Raw genomic sequence first — 21,076 nt, 5'->3', positions numbered from 1 at the left:
AAATCCTCCTGGAATTCCAATTGTATCATCATACTTTCAAGGAAATTCCATTCTACACGATCTAGGTCTTGTGCATATCCAGTTTAACAGCACAATACCCCCATTTACCTACTTTCTTGTTCTTGATTTTATGTAGGCATTCATAAGCTCTTCAAGGAACAAAAGCACTTTGCATCGGAGAAATAGCCTCATCAAGAACAAACTTTAGTCGGAAAGCAAGCATTTTAGAGATCACCTTGTATAGAATATTGCATAAACTATAGGCCTATATTGGGTGATAAATTCAGGATTTTTCACTTTGTGTATTAAAATGATTACCGTATCATTCCAACCTTCAGGGATAGTTTTATTGTTGATGGAGCTTAAAACCTCCGCTGTTAAGACCTCCCCCAAAATGTTCCAACATTTCTTGAAGAAAATAGCATGAAGACCATCTGCCCCCGGTGCCTTCATATCACCAATAGAAAATAGTGATATTTTAACATCTTCTGCCGTGAAGGGTTTCAAAAGTTGTCCATTCATACGATCATCCACCTTGGGGTTAACTTTATTAATAAGTTTCGGGTCAGGTTCCTCAATTTCGGAAGAGAACAGGCCTGCAAAGTAATCCGACACCATGGGGTTAAGATCAGCCACTCCTTCTACCCAGGCACCACTGTCATCTTTCAATTTCCTTATCAAATTTCTTTTTTTCCTTTCATTAGCGAAGTGATGAAAATAGGAGGTATTTTTATCCCCATGCTGCAGCCAATTGATCCTACTTCTTTGGGCCCAATGAATCTCCTCTTTTTCCAACATATCTTCAATTTCCTTCGCTATAATTCTCAATCCCGCAATGTTTTCATCTATTAAAGGCGCCCTTGATACCTTTTCCAAGTCGCGTTGAGTTTTCTAATAGCCTTCTTAGATTTTTGCAGAATAGATTTGCCCCACTTATGTAGTTGGTCATGGACAAAAGCAAGTTTTCCCGCCAACAAAGTAGGTTGAGATCCCAAACCAGCTTGCTCCCAAGATTCTTCAACTACCTGTCTAAAGTGTGCTTCTTTCAACCATTTGGCTTAAAATCTTAGCACAGTCGGGACAATTCTTTCCTCTATATCCTCTTTATCAAATTCCATTAAAATTGGTCTACGATCAGAATGACTGTATTCCATATTCTCCAGAACAACATCCCCAAATTTCAGGTTCCAAGCTTCATTGGACAGAGCATGATCAAGTCTCTCTCTTATTTTACCTCTATGCTAGGTGAATTTATGACCAATATAGCCAAAATATGCCCGGTTACAGTCATATAGTGCATCCTTAAAAGCCTACATAAAATGTTGGGGTCTTGGATTACCTCCCTCCTTCTCAAACTGATAGAGGATTTCATTAAGGTCCCCCATCACCAGCCAGGGCATATCATGTCGAGCATGTAACTCCCAAAGGTACTGCCAAGTTAAATGCTTCTCTTGCCACTTTGGTTCACCGTATAAACCAGTAAACCGCCAAACATTATTCACTCCAGAACCAACTTCAACGTCAATATAGTTGTTGGTCTTATACCCGAGAAAAATCTGAACATCTTTCTTCCACAAGAGCAAGAGGACGCCACTACGGCCATCACTTCGAACAACTTCCTTACGATCCATCCTCAACATATGACGCAAACATTCTGCCGGCCATCATCAAGATGAGTTTCCGACAAAAAGATCATATCCGATTGCTCCGCTTACAAAGATTCTGCAGAGCCCGAATCGCCGCAGCCCCTTGGAGGCCACGGCCATTATATCCTAATATTTTCATTCCGTCCGGTCAACCTCTGAATCAGAGGTCGCCGATATCATGTCGTTTAAGTCATCTTGACCCGTCTTGGATTTTTTTCTGGGATTGCACCTTCCCTGGGGTGCCCACTTCAGTATTTGTACCAACACCATTGCTATCAAAAATGCCAACCATATTTGCTACAGTGCTTCCACCTATAATGGCCAATGCTTGAGGGTTCTCTCAGTCTGCCCCTCAAAATTCAGTCTTTTCCTAGTATTTAAATAACCATCATTTACATCCATCTCCTCCACATCGTCTCAATCAATCCTAGAATTTGGTCCATATTTTGCAGAGTTCATACCCGGAGGCATATCTCCTGATCTGCCTCGTCCCCTCCCCATGAATGGGACGCTGTTAGAAAAGGGTGCACGACCACCTCCTCTACCTCTACCCACCTCCCTGACCAGTTGGGGCCAAGATAAATTCATCCCATTCAAACTTTGTCACATCATGTATCCCATCGCCACATTCTTCATACCAGTGTCCAATGAAACCGCAGTTATGGCAGAACGTTGGTAGTTTCTCATGTTTGACCTGATACCACTCCTTTTTCTTCTCCCTTGTCATTGACACAAACCGGACGATCTTCTTGTTGATATCCATCTTAGCACGAACACGCACAAATTCACCTATATATCCCGCCGGTAATTTGATCTGGACTTCCAAGATTTCTCCCATAGATCTGCACATCCCCTTAATGATCGGAACCTTCAGATAGAGATCCGAAAGTTTCATGACTTGTGCCAAAATCATGATTTAATCCAGTACAATCAACCTAGGGTTTTGAAGCCCATCATACTCTTCCATCACCAAAGCTTGATTTCGGAAAAAACAGGGTCCTTGCATCATCGCCTTGTTCCAATCTCCTAGGCATGAGAACTGAATTATGAACATATTTTCTTCAATCCTCCTCCACGCAACCTCTTTTTCCGGGTTCCATGCCGATCTCATGTCAGCATAGAGCGCACTAGGGATAAAGCCCCTCGACGTGTGGACCTTCACGATCGCTAACCATTGGGCTTTCACAGCAGGATCCTGGACCTCCTCCTCCCAGACAAACCCATCTTCTTCCTCCTCAGCGAGGTTTAGACGGCTTAGCAAATCATCCACCTGCTCAGAACGAGTTCCTCTTGATTCCCCTTTGTCCGCCATGCTTCCCAAGGGTAGAACACGGCCAAAAGCTACTCTCGACGGGCGGCGCCGTCGGAGGATAGAGAAACCCTAGGTTTTTTTGCTAGGGGACTTTCTCGTGAGCTGTTTGTTAGATTGCTCTCAGCCATCGCTAAGTCTGTTTCCTATTAACTTTCTTTTTAGGTGTTGTTAGAGCATGTACAACGGGACGCTTATCTAGGGGCGCTAGAATTTTATTCCGGCCCGTTGAGCAGTTACGTGATGGAATCCTGCTGCTAGCTCCCTGCGTTGGAAAAGTTAGAAGCGGAGGCATTTTCCTATTTCATGCCATTTATTTTTATGTTCTAAGCGCCTAGATAAGCGCTTTGCGTTGTACATGCCCTTATATGTTGCCTATTGCCAACTAAAGTTCATTTTTTAAACTTCCGTATATGGACAAAGTTGAACAAGTTATTTTGGGAGAATCAAAACTTCAATCCATATTTTAGCAAGGCAAATATTTGGTAGAGCAAACCTGGCTAATACCAACACACCATAAGTCGATTTGGTTTCGAGATAATTTTGTGTGCTCTAAACTATATGGATCCGTCTATGTCTTAGTCCGCTAAAAGTTATCGTTGCAGCAATTTTCATCTATTTTTTTAAACGGGGGCAAAAGCTTTGCCCCATTCGATTAATTAAGTAGAAGTTTTTACAAGACCATAAATGTGTTTTTACCCAATTTAAGTTGCTCTACATCAAATGACTTAAAGAAATCTAAATCTATTAAGTCATAGAAAAACCTACAAAATAAATAACGGAAAAAACACAAAGAAAAATACTAGTTTCAAGCTTCATGTTATTTTCTACTCCCTCTGGCCGGATTACTTGTTACAGCCTATTACTTGCACTATGGATAACTGATGATGTCTCCATATTAACCAATTGGGCACAAACGGAGTACATCGCTGTATTTATCTTTTTTTTTTTTTTTAGATATAGAGAGGCGCACTTCATGTTTAAGATCTAAATCTAAAACCACGATTGCAATCATATGGTTTTTGTATTGATTTTTTGAGAATAATGAAGAATTTTGATCTATACAAGTTGTCTGAGTTGTAGGATTAAATCTTTAGAAATTTCCTAAAGATTCAACTGCACTAAAAAGAATCATCCACCAAAGCTCTTGGGATGATATTTTTTTTTTGTTTCTGTAGTGTAACCAAACTATTTTTTTGGTGCAAACACGAAAAGCTTCTGAATTATGTTCGACATGACATGCATTATAATGTTTTCCATATTATATATCTTGTCTTCCTTGATCCTACAAATCAAATAAGCCACTAAACTATGAAACTGTATATTTTGACCCAGTATGGCTGTTTTGCTCTTACATATAGCATCACAGTCCACAAGCATATGCTAAAGTGATAACCTAATTAGATGATGAAAAGGTGAACTGATTAATTGTAGTGGTGGGACCTTGGTCCCATGTGTCATACTAAACTAAAGAACACTAATCGAACTGTGAAATGTGGAATACATCAATAGTCCGAGATTCAGTTTAAATGCTTTCTGTTTCTGGTTTGAAAAGTGAAAGATAAACTTTTGTCACGGTTGTGTTGGAAAGTGTACTGTAAAGTGTTTTCCACGATGGGAATAATCCAATACGTCGAGTAGAGAATATCATGTAACACACTCAGACAGGCATATATGCTCTCTGGACTCTGGCCATCCTCCACTCTTTGGAGCGATGCCTTGCTTTTTTCGATAAAGGGAATATATTAATATCAGAAGATACCAATTACACTCAGCCTCTGCAATAACGCATCACCCTAATGGCAGTACGGATGCACACATCCAACAAAGGAAAAAGAAAACTAAGAAACAAAAGTCCCGCTGCAGCATTCTAGGCCTAGCAACAGCAATACATCCACCACCAAGACAACACTTGAAATACAGACTCTCCAAAAGCGACGCCTCCAAGAAGGAAACAGTGCACCAGCGCCGTCGTCGCCCGATCAAAGATCTTAGGTTTTCACCCTGAAGATAGTCCCCGCTCTCAAAAACAATGCCTCCAACAAGGTTATTGCCAGGCACAACCAGTTAAGGCCAGACCTTGGATTTTCACCCTGAAAGGTAGGACTGTGAACTTCACATGTGCTGCCGCCCCCACTTGCATACCACTGCTGCGATGCCCGGAACACCAAGCAAGTCCCTCAACAGCGCGGAGACTTAAATCCCCATTAGCTAGACCTCCGATCCGGTCTTCATGATATTGTTATCACCAGATTTTGGCTAAATCAGGAGGTGGGCCGCGATCAAGATAGGCTTGGAAGATTACATATGAAAGAACTATGAAGCGGCCTTGCACGGAGAATTTGGGCTGGATAGCCCGTGTATCTTAGTATAATAGATTGTGTATCGGTTTAGAAGTTAGAGTTTATATCAGTCAACACATTCTGGCACGCCCGGTGGGACCATCGTCTACATCAACCACATCGCCATCTACATCTGAGATGGCGGACGGCACGCCAGTCACATGCGACGAGATCAAAGCCATCCTCGAAGCCGCACTCTTCGGCTCCTCCCACCAAACCCACTCCCATGGCGTCAGGGGGAGGGGCTCCACGCCCGAAGGCGCACTTGATGGGAGAGATCTCTCCACCCCGTTGGAGGAGCGCACCAAGTCTCTGAAGCATGGGGATCTGCCCAAGGAGCTCAGAAGGAAACATGACGGGATCAAGGCAACCCTTGGAACCGAACTCATCGGCTCCGCTGAGAAGACCCGGCCGCACGGTATCGGGCTTGGTAGAAACCCACGTCCGGGTCCCGGTGTCGACACGGTGGATCTCAGCCACCCCAGAGATCGGCCAAAGTTTTCCTTTGGTGTCAATGTGGCAGGATCTGCAAGCCGCCATGACAAAGAGGAAACAGAAAGCAGCCACTCCCGTGGCAAGGATGAGAAGGAAGCCGATCCGCGCGACCAACCCCGAAGTGAGGACAGGCGGTACCTGGCAAGAGGGGGAATGGGGAACATGCGGTATCAACGCCCACACTCCAAGCACCCTCTCAACAAATACGAACAACACCACGACCGACGTCGGCGCTACGACGCCGACGGTGAGAGGAATTTCCGGTCTGATGCCGAGGTTGGAGGGTACCGCCAACATGGTAGAAGCAACAGCGGGTACGATCGTCGCGCCGAAGGGAAGCCAAGGGGGCTGAGTGACATGGATAGGCACTGGGACTGCCCGTTCTTCAAACATTGCTGGGACTCAGGGAGGAGCCGATTGCCAACAATCGAGGACTGCCCAGAATGCAAACAAAGGAAGAAGGGTGCCGCTAACGTGTCTGTGTTCAGCCGGCTAGGGCCTTTCCCGCATCGGAACAAGCAGGCTGAGTCCCCTCAGATGGAAGATCTCGAGGAGCTGGAGGACAGTGGCGAAGAGTGCAAATATCATCAGCCCAGATGGGGCCCTGATGGGCTCAGCCGTTCCCGAAGCAAAGAGTCCAGCGTACCGCAAGGGTTGGAAGAAACCGAAAGATTATACTCGCGCACGCTAAGGAGGGCACGGCCTGATCCGGCCGCCAAAATTCTGCGAACCCCGAACGAGGAAGGTCAGCCACAAAGAAAAGAGTGGCGCCCGAACAGAGAGAAGCCGATGATGAAACATCGGCTGGCACAAATATGGTGTTTATCCTCCCTTCGGAGTTCAATGCCCCAGGATTAGACGAGACCTCCGTGGCACAACTTGACTGCGGCCCACGGCCGGTTATCTTTGAGAAGCCACGAGACAGGAGCTACGGGCATCCGAAGGCCCCGTACTTACGAGGGTATATTGATGGGAGGCCCGTAAACGAGGATGCTTGGTGGACACCGGAGCGGCGATTAACATCATGCCATACTCTATGCTACGGCGGCTGGGACGCTCGAGTTCGGATCTAATCAAGACCAACGTAACGTTGAGCGATTTCAACGGCCAAGCGTCTGAGGCACAAGGAGTTCTGAACGTGGATCTGACCGTAGGAAGAAAAACCATCTCTACGGCGTTCTTTATCGTTGATAGCACGAGCAGTTATGCTGTTTCTGCCGGGAAGAGATTGGATCCACGCCAACTGCTGCATTCCCTCCACGATGCACCAATGCATAATACAGTGGGATGGTGATGAGGTGGAGGTCGTCCAAGCCGACGACTCGGCTGAAGTCTCAACGGCTGGCATGAATGCATGGGAAGCGAGCAGGCCAAGAACCCCTCTCGAGCATCAAATTGGACGATCGCGAGCGCATCGATGTGACGAAGGGAAGGGTTAAGCTAGTTTTATCCACCGGCCCGACCATGTAGTTTAAGCCAAGCGATGTGCAAGTCGGCGAGGCTGATCCTTGTGATCGGCCCCAAGGATCTGTGAAGGAGCATTACAAAACCTTCACTGAGCAAACAACGTGGAGGCCGATTCCAGTAATCGGCCGTGAATATCCTCACCCACCATGCTGCCTGGGTTCAACATGTTATCCAACAGAGCCGATACCATCAATTCTCTTGACAGAATCGGCTCGGGGGGGGGCACCCAGGTAGATAAAATACGAGGATGTGCAACAGAAGCAGTTCATCTTCTGTTGATGGGTATTGGAACATGGGGGCCGATATACAAGTCGGCCGAAAAAATTCGAAAAATTTCAGGCATAGCCGATGCACAGACATCGACTTAAGAGCAGGGGGGGTAGTGCCCTCCAAGAGTCTGGAGGGTGTCAGAAATGCGAAGACGTTCTCACCGGAAGTCGCTTCAGCCTGCCGAAGACGATGAGCTGATCTGATCAGCAAGGCGCAAGGTTTGGACTGAAAAAGCTCGGGGGAGGGCGGCTCGTCCTGAAATTCCCTCACTCTAAAAGAGCCGATTTGTTCTGAATCGGTTGATACGGCGTTGTGAGTTAGAAACCAAGGATGATTGACGTGATCAGCTCGCTGCTATTCTCACCTTGAAGGCCCGGGGGGCAGCTCACCTTGAAGGTCTCTCGCTCCGGGGAGCCGATGTCGTTGGGATCGGCCGAACTCCGCACCACAAGTTACCCGAAGAATGGTGCTTATGTTGCAAAATTATCATAGCTTGCTGATCGGCTGTATGGACCCTCAACGGAAGGGAGGTGATCGGCTGGTGGCCCTGCGGGATAGCTCTCTTGGACAAGGTTGAGCCCGCCCCGAAATCTCAATGGTGATGATCCATCCTTTACCCTCGCCTTGGCTGAGGCTCGGGGGGCAGCTCGCCCTCGAGGTCTAACCAACTCTGTCAAAGTGGGCCCACTCTTCGTGTCGGCTCGTTCAAAAGACGGTGTTTATTGTAAAGGGAAGCTGTCGGAGCTGAACGAGCAGAATTCGGAGAGAATAAGGAAGAGGAGACCTGACATTATTTCAGGAGTTTTGCCGCTAGGTCCAACATGTCATCTTGAATGAGATCTGTGGATTCGCGCGAGTAAGGCTTGGCCTTGTGTGGCAAGGAGTTTGGGTCTGGGTGGATCTATCTCGAAATCTAGTGTGGGAGACCGATGCGATGCCATCGGCTTGTTGGGCATGGTCTAGTGTGGCAATCGGCAGAATCAGGAGGGAAGACAATCGGCTAAGTTATCATAAAGGGAATCGGCAAAATCAAGTTGGGGAATTTCTTCATTGATGAGCCAGATTTCTTACAGAGAAGAGCTGATTGCTCTCAAAAGGAAAGACCAGGGGGATACATTGCCCCGTCTCGCTACCGCTAGCCCTATGCTAAGACCCTATCTAGGGGCCGCTGCTGCCCTCGTCGTCGGCGTCGTCGCCGTCATCGCCACCGCCGGCGCTGCTCCCCGCCGGCTCGTCATCGCTGCTCCAGCGGCCGCCGAGAGGACCCTCGTCGTCTTCATCCTCTTCGTCAGCATCGTCGTCCACCGTCGACGTCGCTGAAGTTCCCGGGCCAGAGGTGGCGGCGTTTGGCCGGCGGCTCGTCGGAGGAGCTGTCTTCATCTTCCTCCTCCTCTCCCTCCTCCTTCACCTCCTCGGAGGTGGTGAAATCCGCCCAGGAGAGGCGGTCGTCTTCGCTCTCCACCACCGCTTCCTCATCAGCAAGGGAGCGGAGGACGCTTTCCCCGTCGGTTTGGGATTTGTCATCCTCGGACCAGACGGAGGAGTCATGGTCCTCTTTGTCCCACTTTGTCGGGGCAAGGATGTCGTACGCCGCTTGCGTACCCCACGAGGGCGTCGACTCTCGGATGGGAGAGGACACGTGGGAAAGATCCGACGAAGAAGAAGAGGAAGAGGAAGAGGACATGGTTGCAGAGGAGGGTTTTTTGGAGCGCCGCTGCGGAAGAGGTAAAGAAGAGAACTGTTCGTTGCGGCTAAATAAAAGGAGGTGGGGGTTTTTAATTTCCGAGCAGTTCTCGAGGATATGGTGCCAAAACTGTCAAATCGTGCAGAGAAGTTGGGAAGGCAAGACGTCATGATGAGGCATGCTGCGACAGCTCCGCTCTGCTGTGATACGACCCCTCTAAAAAAAGAAAAAAAAAGAGAAGCAGAGTGGTTTTGAAATTATCATTACCAAAACCAGGGGGGCATGTGTTATCACCAGATTTTGGCTAAATCAGGAGGTGGGCCGCGATCAAGATAGGCTTGGAAGATTACATATGAAAGAACTATGAAGCGGCCTTGCACGAAGAATTTGGGCTGGATAGCCCGTGTATCTTAGTATAATAGATTGTGTATCGGTTTAGAAGTTAGAGTTTATATCGTGCACGGTTTAGTGCACGCCCGCATTAGAGAGTCCGCTGGACTATAAATATGTACCTAGGGTTTATGGAATAAACAACAACTCACGTTCAACCCCAAAAACAAACCAATCTCGGCGCATCGCCAACTCCTTCATCTCGAGGGTTTCTATCAGGTAAGCGACATGCCGCCTAGATCGCATCTTGCGATCTAGGCAGCACAAGCCCCACGTTGTTCATGCGTTGCTCGTACCGAAGCGTTTTTGATGGCGAGCAACGTAGTTATCATTAGATGTGTTAGGGTTAGCATTGTTCTTCGTTTAAGCATGCTTACGTAGTGCAACCCTTGCATATCTAGCCGTCCTCACGCCTATCTCAGGTGTGGGGCGGCACCCCGCTTGATCATTATTTAGTAGATCTGATCCGTTACGATTGCTCCTTGTTCTACAAGGATTAGTTTAATATCTGCAATAGTTTGGCCTTACAATGGGGGGAGGATCCAGGTGGCACGTAGGGTGGCGTTCGCAAGTCCTAAACGGGATGTTCCTAGGATCAACTTCATGTTGGTTTTTTGGCCTTGTTTAGGATCGGCTTACGAGCACCGTGCGTGGCCGCAAGGCCCAACCTGGAGTAGGATGATCCGGTTATGCGGTGAAAACCCTAAATCGTCGTAGATCTCATTAGCTTCATCTTGATCAAGCAGGACCACCAAGTATTCGTGCACCCCGTACGGATCATGGGTGGATCGGCTCTTTGAGCCGATTCACAGGATAACCCGAGAGCCGATCGAGGCTCGTATTTAACGTTTACATGTATGCCCTGCGGAGAAACTAAGCGAGGCAACCTCATCACCTTCCCGACCGTGTATAGGTCAGGTGGCACGCCCTTGCACTTCGCAACGCCGCGTGTGACCAGAAGAGCATTGCGGGCCGTCGCTCGGAGGGGTCTCAGCCAGCCGCAGCTCTAGGCTCCCCCCGGCTCTACAGTGTTGACAAGGCCGCTGCCCGCCGGTGGGTTTTGGCAGTCAACAGATATTCTCTTCTTCTGACTTCACCATGGACCAAAATGTCACTTGGTGTCAACACAGAACAGAGCTTTGCGCCGCTCCCTCCAGAACCAAACGGCTGGAATAAAAACATGGGTGCGCACGATCGAATACCACCCGATCCAGCAAACTCCAGGCAAAAGAAGCACTGTTATATTCGTCAGCGGCGCCTTCCGGAACTTAATACTCCGGCTAGATCAAGAAGGGCAGACCTCAGGAAGGTCTCCATCTTCGCGCAAGAGAAACCCTAGGACCACCACCTTCAAACTGCGAAACAGATGAACAGGCCCCCTCACCGTCATCTGCTAGCCAGCGAAAACGAAGGAGGAAATGGTGAACACACCATCCGAGACCCACGCGACCCAGATCAAAGATCGGGCCTGTCACGCCACGCGGTCTTGGACGCCGGTACCACACCATCCTCGCCTCGCAAAGTCGCTGCCCCTCCTCGCGCCGTCAGGAGAACCACGACGGATCTGTGTGGGAACCAGACCCGCGGCCACCACCACCCCCCATCGCCGGGAAGCCTTGGAAGGACCAGTTGCCGCCGCACACCAGGGGATCGCCGCCTCGGATGCCGTGCTCGTCTCCCCGCAGCAGCCGCCACATCAGGTCGTCGCCACGGCCACCCCCCAACTCCCTTTGGCGCCGGGGCCCGCCGCCACCGTGGCTAGCGCCGACGGCAGCGGCGGAGGGAAGGGGCGGAGGGGAGACGGCGGCTGGCGGCGCTAGGGTTCGCCCTGCCGTCGCCCTGGGGGACGACGCGCGGGCGGAGCGAATGCCTTGCTATGTAAGAGCAACATGCATGACCTATTCCTCTTTTAAGGAATTATCACTTTGCATATAAATTATCAGACTAAATCTTATCGTTATCTAGTAGTACCACCAAAGAAAAGAAAAGGTCCGTGCCCTGTAAGATTTTTCGTACTGAAGAGTTGAAAATATCTTGGACAATATCATAATCTGGCACTTGTATATGTTCTTTCTTTGTTTAAAAATAAGTGTCTTATTTTTTTAAGATACAGATGTACGTACAACTAAAATTCGTCTATATACATTTGTTTTAGATAAAACTAAGACACTTATTTTCAAATGGAGATAATACAATATTATAAATATCAATAATAACGTGGAATCAAAGATGCATCATTGAGCGGTTGGCATTCATTTTGTTCAGTTCTGTTGGTGGTGGCATCATATCGCGCTTATACATAACACAAAATATCAACCAATCTAGGTGTACAAAATTATAAACCAAGACGATTGATTTAGTACAAACTAGTTATGTGGAATTGTGGAGTCTATATATAGTCCGCAATCGCTAGGCGATGGCCATACCCACTCATGTACACTCGTCTCTAACCAAGTGAAGCACATCTAGCAACAGGCTACTGACCATGGCTTCACTCTCTTCCCTCTTGCTGGCGTCGGCCTTCTTCCTCGCAGGCTCCGTCTTCTTCTACCGCTACGACGCGAGCGGCAACAAGTCCGGCGGCACAGCCACCACGACGCACCTCCACTTCTACATGCACGACGACTACACGGGCCCGCGCCCCACCGCGAAGCGCGTCGTGTCCGGGCGCTCCAGTGACGGCGACAATGACACGACGACTCTGAAGACCGCGCCACGGCAGTTCGGCGACATCGTGGTGCTGAACAACGCGCTGACGGATGGCCCAAGCGGCGGCAGCGCGCGGGTGGGCACGGCGCAGGGCTGGGCGGTGCGCGTGTCGGAGGGCGGCATCGTGTCCGACCTGACCCTGCACCTGGTCCTGGAGGCCGGCGAGCACCGTGGCAGCTCCCTGACGGCGAGGGGCCGCATCGACATGGACGCGACGGTGCGGGAGTCGGTGCTCATCGGCGGCACGGGCCGGTTCCGGTACGCGAGGGGATACATGCTCACCAAGAACTACGACTACAGCCTCGCCACGGGCGGCATCGTCGAGATCGACGTATACGTGCAGCACGAATAGGCGGCGCTCGCAGTCACGTGCTACATGTTTTGTTGTGTATTAGTACTGATAATCACAAGCGTCTCGGCTTGTTGTTGTTTTCCTTCATATATGATTCCCGACATATAAATTCCTCATTTCTAAGCCTTTTTTTTGGCGTTTAAGTTATTATTGGACTGCAAGTGGGGTCATGTAAAAGTCTCTTTCTAGTTCATTTCAAGAATTTTAGTTTAACTTTTTTCTGAAATTTTGAGCTAAAACTTTCTAAATGGACAAGAAGTGGGATTTTAGCAGGATCCCACTTGACGCTTTAATAATCAGTTTTCACGAGTTTATCATTACAAGAGCTTTATAACTGCACTACAACTTAGCAATAGTACAACGACAATATAGACAACCCCCCTCCCGAGGTAAACCCTAAATCCATGTAATCCTAAATCGGACGATGATGATACACTTTTTCATTGCTTCCGAGCTTGAAGCGATCGATTTTGGAGTATGATCTCAATGGATAATTTCTTGGTCTGTAGCTTGAAGGTCTGGTGGCTATCGTTGATGCCTTGCCTATAAATGACAGTTTGCAAGCGTAATTAGGCTTGATGGTCGTGTCATGTTAACATACCGAGTGATAACTTGTACAAGGCCGGTTTATAAAATATACCAGTGGGATACACTTCCTAACCTAAAACGATTAGGTTAATATTAACATCCGTCCTCACTCTTAACCTGCAGCCGCAAGAATTAGATTGAACTTGAATCGGTATAGCATCTGACAAGTGGCATGTTTTGTTAATATGTGAGATAGCTTATCTCTAGTAGAGATGAAACCGGGCATCCAAATAAATCACAACTACTCTCTCTATACAAGGTGGAAACCAATCTTAAGGTGCGTTGTGCGGGTGTGCATCATAGGATTCATTGTTAAGTACGTAGGTCTTGAAGTACCGACTCCACCCAAATGTGTGTCAGATATTGGTCCCACCTATCATAGGTAGCATGATAGTTGGTCCAGCAAATCCGATATAGGTCCCACTGATCAGTTTGGGTAATTGAGTTAATGTGTGGGTCCTACCTTCCTCATTATAGCCCATACTAGACACGACACATAGGTTAAATTGATGATTTGACCGCTCAATCATACCAATACGCAAGTATGATGCTAGCTCTAAAGCGGTCACGATCGACTAGAAATAATCTTGTAAACCATGATGTCCATTTTATGATTATTCTATGCTATAGAATTGTGACCTTTTTGACACAAAAATCTCACAAATTATAGGGTGGATTCTTTGACCATTTTAGCCATTATCACTAAAATAAGATCATAAATCAACACATCTCATATAGTAACTACCCTCATTTTTTTCATGTTTCTCTACCCCACATAGAAAAAGGTACCACCTAAGGGGGCTATATACCCCTTACTATAATTGCTCTAAATAGCTAATGTAAGGCCTCTCCGAATGCTAGTTTCTTGTCCCAAATATTACAAGTTTTCTGCCGATATGGTACCGTAGTTAAGTAAAAGAGAACAACATTGTATCTTAACTAGTACTCTTGCAGCGTTGTCATAGGTAAAACAAATAAATTGCTAGCTCAACCACATGCAAGTATGAGCCTAAAATCATTTAGTGCAAGCTTATTTATAACCCGAATTCTAATAAATGCCAGGGCACTGTGTTGCCTTACACAGTGACCACGTCCTGGGCTCGTCTGATTTCCATCTGAGGGTGATTACGAAGCGGTGGGTGAATGGTGAAAAGCCCTGCACGTGGCCAGGCTGGTCTTCGCTCTCTGTTCTCCCGTGAAACATCTCCCTGACTCGACCTCTCCCCTCCATGTCCGATCCTCTTCTACGATTCTCTTCAACGGCGGCGACGGATTGGCCGGTGGCCGCCTACGAATCAAGCCCTTCCTCTGCCTTGGTGATGTGCCTCCGAGTCTCCTCCGGCCTGGGTTGTGGACCTCACGAGCAGGCCCGCGGCGGACGCGGCCGTCTCCTCTCTGATGGCGCTCAGCTCTCCCTTCCTTCTCGCCGCCGCCCCGACCCCTGCATCCGGCCGCCGCTTCGCCACACGCATGCGCGCCGCCACTCCCGTCTCCGACGAGCCCAAGATTAACAAGTACTTCGCGCCGCTGCCCCGACCCCTGCCTCCACGGTTCTCGTCGGCTATCGGGAGTGATGGCTACCGACGGCCTCGACGAGATCTGGCACGCCCTTGCCTGCTCCGCACCCCAGCATCTGCCTTCTTCTTGGCCTCGCCTTTGTCGCTTTTTTCATCGCCGACCTCGACGTCGCCGCGCCATCGTGAACCGCATTTTCGTGCTCGCCGGCGGCGTCCACTTCGTCATACTACAGGCAACATTCTCCGCTAGGTGAGATTTAGCTTCTCCTCCTGCCTTCCCTCAATTGAGATTTCGCATCTCCGCCTCCTACTGTTTTCTCTAGTTCTCGTCGATGACCTTTGCACCGGAGCCATTTTGTTACATCTATGAACTGTAAAATAGCTATTTTATTACATCTATGAATTGTAAAATTACTGTATATGATGTAATATCGAAGGATTTAACAAAAGTCGGTTCTGGTTGTAAATTTTTGGAGCCAGATGTATTTTTTCTCTTTTTTGTACATCTAGAATGATGCGATAGGTGAATTTTTTTCTTATTCTACATCCAGATCTTGAATTAGTAGTTCCTCCAGATTTGAATGTAACAATAGCAGATTCCTCAGATTTGGATGTAATATCTTTCTTTTTTCTACATCCGTCGGCCATTTTTTATATCTTCAATTAGAATCACAAACATTAGTATTTTTTCTGGGATGTAAATTTATGTAGGTGAACTATAAATTTTTACATGCCAATACTTGAAAAGAAAGAGATGGCAGATCCATTTATTTTATTTTTTAATTCTGTGAATTTACGACCACATGATGTATTCTTTCACGATCAAATTCTCGCATTTTTTTCTTGTCACGGAGTCCGGAAATGAGAAGGTGTTCTTCGACATGGGCGTTGTTTTATGTTCAGACAAAGCAACGATCCCGGGTGGAAAGACGAAACATGTGGATCTTTTCTACTTTTGGAACGCCGGATATGTCCGACTGGTTTATTTCCATATTTGGGTGGGGCACTCTGTAAGACTACCTAGTGCTAGGGCACTGCGTAGAAACATCCTATTTATAAACCATTTAGAAACAGCACATAGGATTATCTTTCTTAAAATACTGTCACTATATGAGATAACAGGCTAAGAGCAGGCCTAAATAAAAAGTTTTCGCCTAGAAATACATGACGCTAATATGGAGTCATGCTAACGCAGACCGATCGAACCTTCAACATTGAGCACGTACCGAACATCGATTCGGACTCGACACTGTCAGTTGCTCAATCCTATCACCTTGGACAGCTGCACATGCCTGCAAACCCTCTCTTTGTACGACCGTATATCACCAAAGTACTCATGCTTAATTTGCACTGAAGCTAGTACATCGATGAATCGATTCTGTCCACTCATCACATGCTTTAGAAAACAATCGGGACCGAGCGCGCAACACCCTACCCTAGCTATCATCATCCATGTCCAGTCACGAGTAAATCACTTCTTTTTCTCAACTAAGAGCATCTTCACCGGGGGCGCAAATAGTCGCCAGCAGGGGTGTCGACACTGTCATATGGGGAACGCTGGCACAACATCCTTCATTTGGGGGAGCTGCTCCCACACCGGCGCGCCTCATACGATAGCCCCAATAGATAATTTGAATTTGAAAACTCAAATTCGAATAACTTTACGAATATGGAGTTTGGGCCAACACACGGCTACCAAATTCGAATAGGTTTTGGAATAAGAAGTTTGGGCTAACACACGGCCACCAGATCGCCGTCTCCGGAGCAAAAAAGGGCTTCCAAGCCAGATGATCACATGAAGGAGGTCACGGGCGGCTCAACCTCGACGACTTCCACATCGGCGACCGACGGTAGCTTCGTCCCTGCAACAGGATCCACGGTCGCCAGGGGAGGCATGAACGTCGACGGTGTCGGGGGAGACATGAACGTGGACGGTGCCGAGGTAGACATGAACGTGGATGGTGTCGGGGGAGGCGCTGACGCAGCTCGCGCCGCCATCACCTCTTGGCCGATGCGCTCGCAAGACATCTCGTGCCACGCCCGCGCGAACGGGTCCATCTTCTCCATGTCGGCCATCAAGATCTTCGATTCTTGAGATATTTTGGCCAACGATAGCTGTGTCGCTTCGTTGGTGGCCTTCATGGCAGCGGCGTGAGCTTCCATCTTCGCCGCCTCCACCCTCTCCCTCTCCAACTCGATCTTCATGTCTTGCTTGTCGAGGATTGCCTTCCACACGACGGCGGCCCTATCGGCATCTTCCTTATTCTCCACCGAGAATGAGGTGATCATCTTCTCGATGGAGACGTCCATGGCTTCCAATACCGGCGCCGCATTCCTCTCGGCCTTGGCCTTCTTGTTGCCAATGGGGCGCCTGGTGGAGGCGCCAGCCCATCTTCCCCGTCCTTCAATAGAGTGTGGAGGAGGTCGTCCCATTTCTTGCAACCTTGGAGCTTGTTGTAGCAATGCATGAACGGTAAGTCTTTATCCTCATGTTGCTTCTTGTACATTTCTAGAGTTTGGAGCATCTAACAATATATGATGCAAAACAATGGAACAAGTTGGATCATCAAATAGATATGAAAATAGATGGATCATCAAATAGATATGTAACAAGATCAATCATCAAATAAATATAGAACAAGTTGGATCATCATTTCATATGTAACAAGATGGTTCATCAATTCATATGTAACAACATGGATCATCATTTCATATGTAACAACATGGATCATCATTTCATATGTAACAACATGGATCATCAAATAAGATAGGCGTAGATCATACCCAATCCACCATCGTCTTGCCGCTCTCCTTTCGTGCCTTGATCTTCTCATAGTAGCCATGGAACTTGCTACACGCCGCCTTGATCAAGTTCCAACGGTGAGAGAGGGCGCCCTCATTCCGGTTCATCTCTATGGTGGCGTAATCACCATAGTTCTTCTTCTCGTTGAAGCAATCGAGGATGCGCTTGTAGTACTTGCCCCCGGTTTGGTTTGCGCTGGTGATGGGGCAAAAGCTCACTTGCTTCCACGCCTCGATGATGCATTCATCCTCCAAGGACCTCCACCTCGAACCATGAGTGCCGGCGGAACGCATGCACGTCGTTGTCGTGGTCACGCCGGTGTCAACGTCGATCAGCTCCTCCTGGACTTCGTCTTCACCTTCGTCCTCGTCGGCCTCTTCTTCATAGTCTTCGACGGGGGGTTCGTAGGCATGGCCGTGTATGATGCCGTTCAGGATCTCCTCCTCGCCGGCAATCTACGCATAAAGTTACAAACTTTCAGTCTCCGCCAATGTCTACGATGCACACAACACATAAAAAGTAAGGAAACGCACCTCGTCCTCGCCCATGGACACGCCGGACGCGCTGCCGAACACCTGGTGGGTGTGCCTGCCATCGTCGGAGAAGAGGTGGCGGGGAAGGCCGGTGCCGTCTGTCACGTGGCCCTCGGTCCAACGCAGGTCAGGCGACGTGTTCAGGTCGGGGAAGCGGAAGGCACCGCTGCCCCGAGCCGCTGAATCCGGTGAGAACGGCGCGTTGTTGTCGACGGTCATGTCGCTGTCCCCATACTCGGGGGAGTAGCGGGCGCGGCCGTCCATCTGCGACAGCCGCATCTGCGAGATCGACGGCGCGTCCGCGGTGTACCCCGCGTAGTAACCCGGCGACGACGGGGAGCTTGAGATGCTGTTGAGGCCGCCGCCCAAGCTCAGACACGCTTCCGCAGAGGTCGCCGCTTTTGCTGCGTCGAGGGCGGCGATGCAGCGTCTCCTGCGGTCGGCCGTGATTAAGGAGCAGTGTTCCATCTCCGTGTCCCACTCCTCCTGCAACATGGTCGCCAGCTTCTCCTTCGGCGCGACGGTGCGCGTCTTCGGCGGCGCCTTCGTCGGCGGCTTTGCTGCCTTCACCGGAGCCTTTCTCTTCGGTGGCATGGCGCGGCGGTGAGGGTTTTTTTTGGGTTGGAGGCTGGATGGGAGATGGAGCGGCTGGTGGGAGAAATAAGCGGCCGAGGGGACGGGGTTTTGGGGGAGAAAATGTATATTTTGTCGTTGTGTGGCTGACAGGCGGCTCCCACACCCAAAATTTTCAGCCTCGCGAGGCGCCGGCGCGCCCAATTCGCGCCCTTAGCGAAGGGGCCGGCACGGGGTTGCCGACGCTTCTATTGGGCTCGAAAAATCGCCGACGCCATTTGGGGCGCGCCGGTGCGAGCCCATTTTCGCTCCCGGCGCCCAAATCACTATCAGGCCGCTATCGGGAGCGCCGGTAGAGATGCTCTAAGGGTACAACACATCTTGATCTCACCTAAGATCTGCATTTCATACACTGCTCTTCAGTTTCCTCTTCTCAGGCTCCCAGACATCTCCAATGGCCACCAAGCCTTCATATATGATTCCCGACATATAAATTCCTCATTTCTAAGCCTTTTTTTTAGCGTTTAAGTTATTATTGGACTGCAAGTGGGGTCATGTAAAAGTCTCATTTCTAGTTCATTTGAAGAATTTTAATTTAACTTTTCCTGAAATTTTGAGCCCAAACTTTTTAAATGGACAAGAAGTGGGATTTTAGCAGGATCCTACTTGACACTTTAATAATCAGTTTTCACGAGTTTATCATTACGAGAGCTTTATAACTGCACTACAACTTAGCAATAGTACACTGACCATATAGACACCCCCCAACCCAAAATCCATGTAATCGGACGATAACGACACACTTTTTCATTGCTTCCTGGCTTGAAGCGATCGATTTTAGAGTATGATCTCAATGGATAATTCCTTGGTTTGTAGCTTGAAGGTCTGGTTATTGGAGATATGCCCAAGAGGCAATAATAAATTAGTTATTGTTATATCTTAGTGTTCATGATAAATGTTTACATCCCATGATATAATTGTATCAACCGAAACATTGGTACATGTGTGTTATGTCAACAACAAGGAGTCCCTAGTAAGCCTCTTGTATAACTTGCTTGTTGATTAATGGATGCATGGTTTCGTGATCATGAACATTGGATGTTATTAATAACAAGGTTATGTCATTAGGTGAATGATATAATGGACACACACCCAAATGAGCGTAGAATAAGATCAAGTCATTAAGTTCAATTTGCTATAAGCTTTCGGTACATAGTTGCCTAAGTCCTTCGACCATGAGATCATGTAAATCACTTACACCAGAAGGGTACTTTGATTAGATCAAACGTCATTGCGTAAATGGGTGGTTATAAAGATGGGATTAAGTATTCGGAAAGTGTGAGTTGAGGCATATGGATCAATAGTAGGATTTGTCCATCCTAATGACGGATAGATATACTCTGGGCCCTCTCGGTGGAATGTCGTCTGATTAGCTTGCAAGCATATGATTGGATCACAAGAGATGACATACCGCGGTACGAGTAAAGAGTACTTGTCGGTAACGAGGTTGAACAAGGTATGGAGATACCGATGATCGAACCTCGGACAAGTAAAATATCGCGTGACAAAGGGAATCGGCATCGTATGTAATTGGTTCAATCGATCACTAAGTCATCGTTGAATATGTGGGAGCCATTATGGATCTCCAGATCCCGCTATTGGTTATTGCTCGGAGAGGAGTCTCGACCATGTCGGCATTATTCACGAACCGTAGGGTGACGCGCTTAAGGTTCGATGTCGCATAAGTAGATTCGGAATATGAGATGGAGACCGAATGTTGTTCGGAGTCTCGGATGGGATCCAAGACATCGCGAGGAGGACCGGAATTGTTCTGGAAGAATTCTGCTGTTTTGTATTTCAAGAAAAGTTGTTCGGAAACATTCTCGGAATTGGACGAAATAAAAACGAAGTTCTTATTTTTCTCGTCACGTAGACGGAGTCCAAAGGGGAGACGGAGAAAGGCCAGGGGTGGGCCACACAACACGCCGGCGCGGGTCCCACCCAGGCCGCGCCAGGGTAGTGTGTGGGCCCACCAGGCGCCGACACTAGATGGGTTTTGTGAAAACCTAACCCTAGTTCCCGACTATATATAGAGGGATAGTTTGGCCGGCCAAGGCTGCTCCGTACGCAACCCTAATTTGCCACCTCTCCTCCCTCCCAGTTTCTCCGCTCCGGCTTGGGCGAAGCCCTCGCATGAATTCTTCTCCACCACCACCACCACACCGTCGTGCTGCTGGGATTCCGTGGAGATCTACCACACCTCCGCTGCCCGCTGGAACGGGGAGAGGAAGGAGCTTAATCGACACCGTACGCGCGACCGAGTACGGAAGTGCTGCCGGATTGCAGCACTGGGGATGATCGTCTACACCAACAACGAGATCTAATCTTGTAGGCTTTG

General features: G+C 48.4%; 1 protein-coding gene across 1 annotated transcript; it reads left to right on the top strand.

The window, feature by feature from the left end:
- Positions 1–12,039: 12,039 nt before the first annotated feature.
- LOC124699616 (dirigent protein 1-like) lies at positions 12,040–12,811 on the top strand. The gene has a single exon (XM_047231894.1). The coding sequence runs from the start codon at positions 12,089–12,091 to the stop codon at positions 12,662–12,664; it is 576 nt and encodes a 191-aa protein (XP_047087850.1). The 5' UTR covers positions 12,040–12,088; the 3' UTR covers positions 12,665–12,811.
- Positions 12,812–21,076: the final 8,265 nt, after the last annotated feature.

The sequence above is a fragment of the Lolium rigidum genome, chromosome 3, assembly GCF_022539505.1.
Source record: "Lolium rigidum isolate FL_2022 chromosome 3, APGP_CSIRO_Lrig_0.1, whole genome shotgun sequence".
NCBI lineage: Eukaryota > Viridiplantae > Streptophyta > Magnoliopsida > Poales > Poaceae > Lolium > Lolium rigidum.
This window is presented reverse-complemented; position numbering and strand designations above follow the sequence as displayed.